Below are 13,923 nucleotides of genomic sequence, written 5' to 3' on the forward strand. Positions count from 1 at the left end.
GCAGTAGCAAAAGAATTAAAGGTGGCCGGAGCGTGATGTTGATTACATCACATTTACTATTACAGAGATCGAAAATGTGTGGTGCCGTGTCTTACCTCCACACTCCCTGTGTGCAGTGACGGATTAAGGTGGGTGCTATTGATGCTGCAGCATTAGGCCCATTCCTGAAATAGGTTCAGACGAAAATAGACGAGAATTTTCCGAGAGCTGAACAGTTTTCTTTTGCTATATTAACCTGAAAATGAATCTTAGAATGAAATTTGGAGCCCCAATTCCGAACGCCTAGACACAGCGTTACTTATTATACAGTTACTATTATTCCTTGCGCTGTGACGTAACTATAACGTCGTTGTGTTTATTGTTCACCGAAGATTTCAAGTTAATGCTATCAATTTTACGCATCAGGCCCAATTTCGTCTAAATCCGGCCCTGTCTGTGTGCTTTCATAGCACGGTGATAAAATTACCCTTACCTATTTACCAAATGTTAGACGCATTCAACACTATCTAGTTCATATTGCCCCTCTAACACAAATAAACGTATTTATTTGTGCCCCTAGATTCTACCCCGAGAATGTCTAGATCACGGCCGCGCATAACGGCACAGAAGGGGAGAAAGCGAGTTGGCGGAGCGAAGCAGATCATGCTTCTGCAAACGGTTGGTAGCTGCTGTCGCTTTTCCCCTCGACGCAATCATGTGTTCATTGGTCGAACCGTTTCGAGTCACTACTTGCGCCGTGATTTCTTTTCGTTCGCTTGCTCCAGACAGAGTATACCTCACCTTAACATACTCCTTGCACTAATTAACATTTATACAATTCTATCAGCCACACAGGACGAATTTATACACAAGAAATTGGACACGCAAGGACACAAGACGTATAACGTTATTTATTCCACGATCGCAACACATTAAATATACACACCGGGTTATGAAACACTCAGTGACGTGCGGTGATGTCGACACTTGGGGTAGCAATCAGTGGCGTGTCCAAGGGAGGTTGTTGTGGGCATAATCCCCCTCCCCCCTTTAGGGCCCAGTATTCCTAAAAATAGAACGTCAAAGAAAGGAAAGGATTGCAAAATGAGGAAGGACTACTGACAAGAAGCAGGTGTTAATCCCACCCACTTTCGAAAATCCAAAACATGTTGATTTGACTATTAAGCCAGAGATCCCGGGTTCGAACCCCGACCTGGACATGGACGTTATTTGTGTTTGTCCCTTCATCAATTTTATCGTACCATCTTGACGATTAGCCAAAAGTGGAGGGAAAGCGAAGTAAAACAAACCAATTGAAACAGTCAATCAATGATTTGATTTATGCTACTTAGCGTCGCTGTCACATTTGGTTAATCGCGAAGATGGTACAATAGAATTAATGAAGAGACAAACACAAAAGACTCCCATGCCGTGGTCGAGGTTCGAAACCGGAACTGCTGGTGTCATAGCGTGCAATGATAACCACTCCCCCCACGGTTGGATTTGGTGTTTAAGTCCACTTTATGTACATAAAAGCTAATCGGGACTGGACACACAGTTTAAAGTGGGATCCGAACCACTATGTGCCTCCACCGGGTACCGATCCGCAACCACTTGCACTTCCCCCACGGAGGTCGGCCGACAACAAGGATGAGTGGAAAGCTCTAACTATTCGGATACTTGGGTATCGGTAAAGCAAACTGCGTATTTACTCAGTGGTACGTAAATTTCAATTGGATTTTTGAAACACCATATGTGCATATGATTAACGTTTTTCCAAAAAATTTGCATTGCTTGATTTCCCTAATTTTTTTCATCTCACGATCTCGTTACTGAAGGATCCGGGCTCGAGCCCTGGCCTGTGCATGAGTGTTCCTTTGTAACCACTTTTCATCCGTTTAATTTAATCAACGTTCATAATCGTGGCAGAATTTAGGTAAAGTGATGGAAAAACAACGCTAAAGAAAGGAAAAAGAAAATACAAATAATTTCCTCCTAGTGCATCTGCAGGGAACTGTAAAATCAGGAGTCCGGAGTTCTCTGTTTATGATTGTCCCTCGTGACTTCCATAAGCTCATTAGCTACTTATCGCGATTAAATCTATACAGCTAGAAAAAGTGATGGAAGGTGGCAAAAATTAAATATATTAGAGGGGATGAACAGGTAACAAAATACACTTTTTTATACTTTCTTCAATGATATTCATTTGGCTTTTTGAGTTCTGGGATACATTTTACATTCCAAATTATTTCATTATTCACTGCAGAGTACAACACATAGGAACAAGAATACGCGCTCGTCACGGGTTCGAATCCCGGCCTGAATTGTTCTTTGTGAGGTCCCTTAATCAATTTCATTATATCATCATTCATCCTCATTTTCGCGATAACCAAATGTGGCAGAAAGGTGAAGTAAAATAAACCAAACCAACAACAACAATTAGAACGCGCGCTTTCTTGCCCGAATTAATACATCCGTATTTATGACTGTTTAGCTTACCCATATGTTTTATTGGAGGCCAAATTATTAGCATATTTAAATAAAACACTACTAAAACGAGAGCGAGAAAGAGCGTGAGCAAATATTTGTTATTTAATCATTATATATTCCATATTTGAAAAAAAAGAAAGAAACCATAACACTTTTGTCTGCACATAATATAAGTACGTTCCCATTCATATACAAATAAAACTACATCCCATATTATACATACATATTGTAAAACGTTTAAAAGGTTGTGTAAATACAGAGAACATAAGTACTGCAGAAAATTTACCCTTAGTTCTTTAGAGGATTTACAAAGGAATCGAAGGGAAACCAATCCCCTATCTGTCCTATAGGAGATAGACTGGAGGACCTGAAACCACGGGCTTTCAACCATGGGAGCGGGGGGCGAGGGGCAAGGGACGTAGAGGCAGAAAACTTCCCCTTCCCTTCGGGCGGATGTCTATACCTGGATCGGGTAAGGCGGAAGAAGAGCCAGCTAGGGTATTCAGCCTTGCCAGCTGATCACATCGAGGGGCGAGAAACGCGTGGAAGGAAATGTTGCATATGAACTGAGGCTTCAAGATAATAAATATTGTGATTTGAAAATAATTAGAGACGTGAGATTTATTGATCTATCTCTGCTAGACTAGCTACTCCTCAGTGCACGTCACTGGAAACACTGAATAAACATAACGATCATAAACTTTTATCTTCTCACATAATACATAAGAAACTAAAAGTTAAAATATACAAAACAGTAATTTTGCCTGTAGTATTACATGGATGTGAAACTTGGTCCCTTACATTAAAAGAGGAACATAAATTAAGAGTATTTGAAAATAAGATCCTTAGGAAAATATTTCGACCTAAAAGGGATGAGGATACAGGTGAGTGGAGAAGGTTACATGATTTAGAACTGCATAATTTGTATTCGTGTCCAGATATTATTAGAATGAGTAAATCAAGAAGACTTAGGTGGGCAGGCCATGTGGCACGAATGGGAGAGGAAAGAAGAGTTTACAGGATTCATGTTGGGAAACCTGATGGTAAGAGACCTGTAGGAAGACCAAGACGAAGATGGAGGGACAACGTTGAGATGGACCTAAAGGAAATCGGTAAGGATGGAAGAGATTGGATCGATCTTGACCAGGATAGGGACAGATGGAAGCTTGTGTTAATGCAGCCATAAACCTTCTGAAGGCTAGAGAGTTAGTTATCATCGAATAATAATTGAATAAAAATGGAATACGTTTAGCACGCTCACCTGCTTGGCGTCGACATTCATGCTCATGAGTGTGATCTTGTCGAAGACTCTCATCTCGTGGGTGAGCTTCAGCGTGGCGGAGTGCTGGTTGGGCTCGGGGTCAGCGCTCCACTCGCCCCTCCACACGTGGCGGGCGAACTTCCAGAAGAGGCGCTGGGTGAAGCGCAGGTCGCTGCCGCTCAGAAGGGAAGGCGAGTGGATCACGTTCAGGTGGTTGAGGTCACCGCCGTTCTCTGGGATCTCCTGCACGGGAACAAGAAATACGCTATTAACAAGTGCGAAAGATATCAAAGAAAGATATTAAGACACAGATGGCCACAAAATTCGGATAATGGATATCCGGATTTCAATTTATCTGTTTCGGATGCAACGGATAAAATCTGAATATCCAGATAATTCGGATATCTGGATTTCAGAATATCCGATATCCAGATATTCGAAATCTGGATAGAAAACTATCCAATATCCGGATATTTTTTATCCGGATTTGGTCATCCTTACTATACAGGGTGCTCGGAAATTCCCCTTACAAACTCCTAGGGCTAGTAGAGGGACTGAGTAGACAATATTTGGAATATGAACCCATATCCGGAAACCGTGCTACAACCATAACAATGTTTCGGATGTGCCTCTGTTGGTATGCAACCGGGTAGGCAGTAAATGACTTCAGAAGATCACCTGATGGCAATTGACGTCTACTCTGCCGCGGTATCCTGCCTGGAGCCCCATTCACGTGCCTGTGTGTCTCAGATGAACGTGGTTGAGTACACGTTTGCAGAATACACGGACATGATCCTTGTGTATGGTGCAGCGGAAGGGACTGGAAGAGCAGGTCGTCGGCTGTATCAAGAGCGTTATCCACAAAGTGCGACTCCATCGCATACTCTTTTTGCCAGCATCACGCAACGCCTCCAAGAACGAGGTACCTTCACCGCCGACAGGAAGGACTGTGGTGCTCCAAAGAGGCGCCGCACGCCTCAATTGGAAGAGGCTGTACTGCACCACGTTGAACAGAACCCGTCAACAAGTACGCGAACAATTGCGCGTGCAATGGGTGTTTCTCGCAGCATCGTGTGGGAGGTTCTGCATGAGCAACAACTACATCCTTACCACCACCAAAGGGTACAGGCTTTGAGACCAGCCGATTTTGTACCACATGTTAATTTCTGCACCGCTGCATAGACGAACCCCGGTTTCAACGTCGAGTTCAGTTTACAGATGAATGTAAATTCAGTAGGGAGTGTGTTCTCAATTCTCGAAACAGCCACGTCTGGCCAGACGAAAACGCTCATGCGACGCATGTCCGCGGATTCTAGCACAGATTTGCTATCAATGTGTGAGCAGGTATTCTGGACGGTCATGTGATCGGGTTGTACCTTCTTCCAGTCAGGCTGACAGGTGTCACGTACTTGATCTTCTTACAGGAAGTATTGGCCCTGTTCTTGGATGCTGTGCCATTGAACGTCCGTTCTTGGATGCTGTGCCATTGAACGTCCGTCAGGTACTGTGGTTTCAGCACAATGGCGCACCGCCTCACTTTACACGTGATGTTCGGAGACATCTTAACCGATGATTCGGGCAAAGATGGATAGGCCGAGGTGGTCCAACCGCGTGGCCCCCACGATCGCCGGATTTAATGCCATTGGACTATTTCTTGTGGGGTCGTATGAAGAGTATGGTGTACGAGACTCCTGTAGAGACAGAGGACGAACTGCTGGCACGAGTTATGGTCGCTGCACAAGAGATTGACGGGACACCAGGTGTGATGGAGCGAGTGTACCGGAACATGATTCGTCGGTACAATGTATGCAACGAAGTTGGTGGTCATCACATCGAGCCACTATTGTAGTTGAGCAGTACCGTATGCGACACATCCAGTGCAGAAGACAGAAACAAAATGTTGCGTTCCCCTGTCGACACAGATGTTAATCAATGAATAGTACGTTTCTATCTTGTTCCCTTGGCATTGTTGCCAAATAAATTTGTTTGTATTATGGACTGAGTCACACGTCATTCACTTCTGTACCTTACGTAACACCTCATTTGGCATGGTTGTAATAAATTATTACACTTTAGGCCATCAGGTGATCTTCTGACGTCATGTACTGCCTATCCGGTTGCATACCAACACAGGCACATCCGACACATTATCATGGTTGCAGCACGGAAACGGTACGTTTCCGGACATGGGTTATATTCCAAATATTGTCTACTCAGTCCCCTCTACTAGCCCTAGGAGTTTGTAAGGGGAATTTCCGAGCACCCTGTATATTTACTCGTAGACGCAAAAGAAAGTCAGTGATTCAAGCAAAACTGACACCTTGTGCCATCATTTATTTGTTGTTCTGACGTAAATATATGAAGATCTATATTAGGTGCCAGAAACCTAACGGAGCTTTCAGACCGAAGCGACAAGTGATACGGGTTCCTTCAGTCTATAGGAGATCTCAGACCCAATCGATACGGGTTCCTTCAGTCTATAGATCTCAGACCCAAGCGACAAGAGATCTGGGTTCCTTCAGTCTATAGGAGATCTCAGACACAAACGACAAGCGATACGGGTTCCTTCAGTCTATAGGAGATTTCAGACCCAAGCGACAAACAAACCTCCAGTAATCTTGTAACAATTTGAACCCAAGAAACAAGACAAGCTGCACGTGTTGCTTGTCGTTTGCGTGTTGCTCGAACTGGTCCGTTTTCGCAAGGGTCTCACTTATTAACCCAACTCAAAAGCCTTCTTCTTCACTTCGTATTCTGATGTCAGGCTAGATACTTTTGTAGTTAGGTTAAATTCAGTGCGCAGCTTGTCGTGTCGCTTTAGTTCGAAAGGTTGTACTGATTTCTGAGGACCGGTTTCAAAGAGACATGTGTAGCTCGTTGCCTCAGTGTGAAAGGTCCCTAAGTCTACATATGTTTATTTTATTACAAATAATGATCGTTGACTGTGATCATTATATTTATTAATACATTATGCAGGAATATATTTGCAGGAAGATTCCTGGCAGAAATTGATTCATTGATTTGGAATTTTAAGTCGACTTTATGCATAGTAATGCTAATTGGGAATGGGCCTACAGTTTAAAGTGGGGTCCGAACCACTGTATGCCTCCACCCGGGAGTCCGGGACCCCTTGATTTCAAGGCAACGACTTAAAACTCCATTTCAACCAACGATGGGACAATCACAGACACACCAATGGCCACGCCGGGATTCGAACTCGAGATCTCTCTGTCAAACACTCTTCCACGAAGTTCGGCTAAGGGAGATCTTCGAGCCTTGTGTTGCATTTCCAACATACTTCTGTCTACCGACGAGTAACATGATTAAAATTGTATCTTTCACATAGCTCTGATAAATGCTATTTCGATTAAGGCAGACATGAGAAGCGGCAACAGCAGTCTTTGCTGCTTGTTCGATGCCACTAACAAAATGAGACGGAAACTACAGATAAAGATCGGAATCGAAACTTTGAAGGTCGTGGAGGAACTGTCAGATGGAATGAGAATGAAAAATGTACCGTGACAAGAAGCTGGGGTCTTCTGCATGCATGGGAAGCAAGGCGATTGGCGTGCTTCGTGGTAAACAGCGAGGGTGCCATAAATCACATTTGCATCGACTCTGCATTTGCGCGCTTCCACCGCTTCCACAGTTGCAAAGGCGGAAAACACGCTCTCCAATCCTTTGAGAGGCAAAATGTTTCCAGTTGAAAGGAGATTACAGACGCTGGTTCACACATAAGTATCACTTGCGTGCACACATAGAAAAAAATAATCTTTATTTCAGATATATCTGAAACTAATTGGAACTAAGCTTACAGTTTAAAGTAGATTCGAACAAGTGTACAATGGAATGTGCCTTCACGAGGAAACGAACCCAGGAGCAGGCCCGTAGCTAGAATTGATCTCCAGGGAGGGCTCATGGGTTATCAGGGGGGTCTTGTAATTTTCAAAAGTTTAACAGTATTAAATGAAGGTAAATTATGTTGGAGGAGGGGGTTATTAAGTTATATGAAATTTAGAAATATTATACAAATAGTACAATTTTTAATATATCTTTTATAACATCGTTTTTTTTAAGTGTTGACTGATACTGAAATCATCCCTTACTGCACACTCCATACTACTTTTGATGATACAGATATTTATATCACACAAGAAAAATGCACAATATTCAATATTAGTGCCTACAGTACATTCCACACCCGGCGGAAGCAATGAAACTCCCCTTCATTCTGAAAACTTGAGAGCTGTTGACAGTGGCGCAGGAACGAGGGGGTACAGGGGTACATTATTCCTTCCTAAACCGTAGATCCGAGTTGTACCCCCTTACAATAATTTGAAAGACTCAAGGTTCTGCTGTAAAAACAATCTATTTTCTAATAGCTCAACACAAAGTCTATATTGTTTACACAAATTACCTTCCTTTTAAGAGAAAATCAAACCACTGTAAATCAATTCTTGTATATTCTAGTACTCTTTGCTCTTGGAAATCATTTTGAGGAGAAGAAAATTGTTTAAAAAGGAGTGTGAGAGATGGAATAACTTAAAGTTTAATTTCAGGAAATCATGCTGCAGGCTAATGTCCCTTATTGTAAAGGAGGGGGTACACAATTCTAAAGTAGTAGTCTACTGATTGACAGATAAGATACCGTGCGTCCATTTCGATCTGCAGCCGAGAGATCGGGAGAAGCGTGGCGGGCGGCACTGACGGAGATGCCGACATTTGCGGCCTGAAATGCCCGCTTATTTTTATGGACATATGCAGACATTTATATAAATATTGCAAAACGAGCACTAACCTGTGTTATAAGAGTATGCTTTTAATTTTAGTAGCTTAGTGACTGTATGTGCCGATGATTTTGACACGCCCACCTCTTGTGAAACACGGCGTAGAGGTTTGTTTGGAGACCGTTCTAACGCTGCACCAATATCATCGAGTTTTGCTTCGGTTAGAATCCGTCGTTTTTGCTTAGGTGTTTTAAAATTTAACGATACAGTTTCTCGTAATTTAAGGACAAGATATCTAACCGTATCTCTGTGTGGAGTTGAAACGCATGGGAATTTCTGTACAAATTACTTACACACGTCTCTACACGAGTTTGTTTTCACGTAGGTACGTGTCATATATAAAAAAATCTTTGTTCTAACGTGAATCTTGCGGCTGGCATTCCAATCGTCTCACTGACACGTCACACATACACACTACAATAACACAAACAAGTAACTGCAAGTAACCAAGAATAACACTCTTGCGCACAGTACGAAGTTAACACGCTCTTGGTTTACATTGCTCGCCACTATATTTACAACTCTGTCTTCATCTAGTCGCGAAGGAACAAAAAACTCGAGCTCGGATATTTCGGATTGCGAGGAAGCTCACGAAAACCATTCACTTTTATCGGTTTCGTCTGCAGTGTAATCCTGATACAGTGTTGCACATTCGAAACCTCCAAACGATTTCCATCGCCACAAAACTCTTTCAAGGATATAAACTTAAGCAGGACGTTACTGATCAAAACCATGATTAAAATGCTTTTTTATCTGTGGCTCTTAACATCGTTTCTATAGCGTATTTATTTGTGTATATAAGAGCAGAACTTGGATGAATTACAGAAGAACTTTTGCGTGTTATAACACAGGTTAGTGATCGTTTTGCAATATTTATATAAATGTCTGCATATGTCTATAAAAATAAGCGGGCATTACAGGCCGCAAATGTCGGCTTCTCCGTCAGCGTCGCCCGCCACGCTTCTCCCGATCTCCCGGCTGCAGATCGAAATGGACGCACGATATAAGTATATCTGGTTTAGAAGAGTATACGACTGACCTTCTTTCCTAGATTAAATGCTTCCATAATTCTCACAAAAGAAATTGTGAAAAAATTTATTACCTATGAAATTATATAAATTATAACTTCATATTCCTTCACTATAAGCAGATTTTTTAAACATTTTAACGCATATATAAATGCATGAAAACTATCATTAGGCAATTTAATTGCAGATATTTATATTTTTCGTATTTCATTTAAACTGTAGATCCAGTCCCGATTAGCCTATCTGAACATAAAATGAATCTGGAATAAGTTTTTGACAAACTAGAGACCGAGACAAGAACTAGCACATACAATAACGAGAACGACCTCATCACACAGACAGGAGTCTTCACTTGACTTGACTCGTCTCATCTCGATAACATTCCTAGTTGAAATGGAGCAGCGATGTTTCCTAGATATTAAAAAATGTTGTGACCTTTGATTTCTCAGAGAGATCCATGGTTTACTGCCTCACTATAAACGTATTGTTCCCCAGAAACACACGTTTCCATTAATTTCAACCTCGCATACATTTTCTTACCTACATAGTAAGTATGCTTATAATTGAAGAAGAGGGGGTACAGATATTGAATTGAACACAAATCAACATTCTTCTCAAGTTAAAATGCAAAACCAAAGTTAAAATGTAAAACCAAACTATAAGAAAATTATATAAATCATCTGAATAGATGTTTGACTGAGGTTGTTCCCGTAGGTTCGAGTTGCTTTGTCAAGGGCACGTGATGCTAGACTTCATCCAAATTTTTTTCAATTTTTTCTGCATCGAAGAAATGTACTGGAACTGGAGGTCCGTTTATTGAAAGGAAAAGCAGGTTTAAAAGTATAAAAACTTCTAAACGATTTCTCTGATGAGTTAAGGTTAGATTCATGGCACTGAACTTGCAATTTCAATTGGATACACAAGGTCTCCGAGTGAAGTGACAATGTTTGGAATTTATTTGAAGATGCAACAATCTTCAGTTAATGATGCCGCACATGCTTTCGCTTAACTTAAAGTACACATTTTTATATAAATAACGTTGACACTCATTAGTAGGCTATGAAAGAAAGAAAAAAATCTATTTTCTCAAAATTTCGGAGGAGCTGTAGACCCTTCATCTCCTCCCTGTGTACGCCAGTGCACCCCCCTACACACACACGTGTGTGTGTGTGTGTGTGTTGAATTTTGTAAAAAACGTTCCTGCGCCACTGGCTGTTGACCTTTGACACAGATGCAGAGGGAATTTGCATGATGACATCAAAGTCACAGATTTCTCTCTTAAGTGGGAGGTCGCAAATGGGGCAGCGAAGGTACAGATAAAGAAGCTGCCCTGTGAAAGAACCTTCCAAAGTCTAGAGAAGAGAATCTTCTAAATACTTGCCGCTACATATACTTCTTCTTACAAATAAGATGAAGAAATGTGTTAGCTGTTGTTCATGTTCTGTGAATTTATCCTTCACCAAAGATGTGAGTAAAATAATATCTGCTGTCTACATTTTCACTCCTCACTGCAAACAAATTACAGAAAATAGTTTACAGGGGCTTATCCCCCCTGGCCCCTGCCTGGCTACGGGCCTGAAGGACCCATTGATTACAAGGCGACATCGTCTCCACAACGTTATATACATGTATTTATATTTGAAGACCACAAGGAAAGTACGTGCTTTGTGCATTTTCTTGATTTTACAGGAGAGCACGTTATTTTCTTGTTATGAGCATGTCATGTCTTTCCCTGCATACGCAACCAAAAATTCGTCATAATGGATGGAAAAAAAGGTTCTATTCTTGTACAATTCTAAGTTAGGAAGACCCTTCACAAAGCTTTCTGATAGCACTTTTACCTCAATTTGGCTACAAATGGACAAAGCACGTTCTTTCCCTGTGTATTTGTATTTAGCGTCGCTTTCCTACTGATCTTGGCTAATCGCAACGCGACAAGGATGTGATACTTGTAACACAACAGGTGGGGTGGGCCTCCCTGATGGCGCAGTGATAGACTCGTTACCTTCCAATCAAGGGGTCCTGGGTTCGATACCGATGGAGGCACGTAGTGGTTCGGATTCCACTTTAAACTGTAGGTCCAGTCTCGATTAGCCTTGCTGTGCATAAAGTGGACTTAAAACACCAACTGCAATCCAACGGCGAAATGTGGCATTGAAACTATTATACGGCCCAGTCAAATGAAAACTGGTCACCACACCTTTCAAAGCATGCAAAAGCTGGTAACACTGCTGTTTACGAACGTTACTGCCATCTATGGGGAAGAAGGGACAATCTAATCTCTGAACACACAAAAAGTCCAACAATCCAATCGAACACTTTTTTGTCCTCAATTCTTCTTCTTTTATATTATTCCCTTTTTATTTTTCGCCTCTCCTCTTATGCTTTTGTTTTTCTTCTTGAACCTCGAGTTATCTATGTATTTCTTTAATATATCTTTCATTTTATATGTGCATCTTTGATCATCTTTTTCCACTTACTTTTGCTTATTTTTCTTCCTTACCCGTATCTATGAATTATTGTCCTAACATTTTGTTTGGAATAAACTGTTGCATAATGAAATTCTTATGAGCCCCAATTTCGGAAACTACAGCTATGTTTATATTTTATCCAATTATCTTCAAATCAATGTAAAAAATCTCAATTCAAGGGATTTACAAACTTTTGATGAAAATTTCTTAACCAGTGTAATCCAACATTACATTATCATTGAATTTATTCAGAACGGCTTGAAAAATTACCCTCAGTGGTAATCCAGCGTTCAATTCATCGTCATTGATGTCTCGGGTGTCGTAGTTAGAAGGACAAATATAGATAATTGATGACGCCTTACCTCTATGTGAGCACTGATGGTGAATTCAGACCGTCCCCTGTACTGCCATTTCCCGCTTTCGACCTGATCCACTGCTGGCGGCCACCATGTTGGTTCCTCCTCCTCGGCGTGGTACCACACGAAGATGAAGCCGTTCCTCTCCAGGGACGTCCAGCGTTTCACTTTCGCAAATTCAGGAACTGCGAAATAGACAAAAAAGAATGAGTGAATTAAAAATGTTGGGTATGTCGGCACGTATAGGCATTTTGCACCTTTCGAAGTTCACGAGGAAAAATCTTCTTATCCAAAAACCATACAGTTAAAAAAGAGGTGTGAAGAGTCCCTTGAGAAAGGATTAAAGTGCAAGGATATAAAGGGATCTGCACAAGACGAACAGCACATTAAAAACGTCTAAAAACTTCCTCGGGAACAGTGTAAGAGGCCCACTCTTCTCAAAGAAGCCTGCTTTTCTTAGTCTCATCAAGTTCAGAACCGTAGCTCGGGGGCGTCGGGAGTCAGTCCTGGGCGCCGAACGATCTAAATGGAAATAAGTTATAAAATTAATTGATTTGAGGTTTTAAATCCACTTTACGGATAGAAAGGCTAATCGGGACTGGGCCTACAGTTTAAAGTGGGATCTGAACCACTGTGGCATGTGCCTTCACCGGGTATCGAACCTGGGACCCCTTGATCACAAGCTGACAATGTTACCATTACACCATCGGGGAGGCACAAAAGTTGTATAAGAGAGAATGCATTGGCGTCTCGTGAAATTATTTGTGCCCTATTAAATCAATATTGATTTCAGCCTGGTCTCTGTAATGCATTGGTCTCTGTAATGCATTGTAATTTACCGGACAGAGAAATAAGACTTGTCTTAATTCATTTTGTTTTAAATGCATGAGGAAAGTGAACGTGGACATTTGAGAGACAATTTATGTAATTTTTGCTGTTGGTTTATTGTGAGATGGATAAGTTGGTTGTGTATTTAACTGTAGGAAGGCCAAGACGAAGATGGAGGGACAACGTTGAGATGGACCTAAGGGAAATCGGTAGGGATGGAAAAGAGTATATAGAACTTGCTCAAGATAGGGAAAGATGGAAGGCCTGTGTTGCTGCAGCCATGAACCTTCGGGTTTAAAAAGGCTAGGGAGTTAGTTAGTTAACTTTTATATAATATGTATTAAATAAACTTTGAATAGTTACGTACACAATTTAGTGTCCTCATCGCTCCATGTTGCAATATACGTATGTGAAGCTGTACGAAAGTTATACATGTTAATGTAAAAAATAATTATATTTGAAATGCATTTATCAAGCATTTTCTGTCTTTCAAAAATAGTTTGTGTAGCCTACTTGTTTTCCATTATTAATGTCAAATTGAACGTGTTGAAAAAATAATTCAAATCTTTTGTTCGAACACGAATGCTTTAGCACCAACTTCTACCCCCTTTTTGCATAATTTACGGGGTAATAACGTCTTTGATACTACCACTACCACCACCGCCACCACTACTAATAAAATAATAATAATAATAATAATGTTGGTCCGGGTTCGAATTCCGG

The 13,923-nt window shown here is 41.2% G+C and overlaps 1 protein-coding gene across 4 annotated transcripts in view; it reads right to left on the reverse strand.

Moving 5' to 3' along the window:
• LOC145997216 (cholesterol 7-desaturase nvd-like) overlaps positions 1 to 13,923 on the reverse strand; it is a 150,075-nt gene that overhangs the window by 3,404 nt on the left and 132,748 nt on the right. For all 4 annotated transcript variants that reach the window (XM_083133993.1, XM_083134002.1, XM_083134011.1 and 1 more), the window contains 2 exons: positions 12,379 to 12,557; positions 3,731 to 3,973 (listed from right to left, as the gene is read on the reverse strand). In XM_083133993.1, coding sequence (XP_082990119.1) covers positions 3,731 to 3,973; positions 12,379 to 12,557 — 422 coding nt within the window. The remainder of the gene's footprint in view (positions 1 to 3,730; positions 3,974 to 12,378; positions 12,558 to 13,923) is intronic.

Source organism: Lepisma saccharinum, chromosome 1 (genome assembly GCF_977018435.1).
Source record: "Lepisma saccharinum chromosome 1, izLepSacc3.1, whole genome shotgun sequence".
NCBI lineage: Eukaryota > Metazoa > Arthropoda > Insecta > Zygentoma > Lepismatidae > Lepisma > Lepisma saccharinum.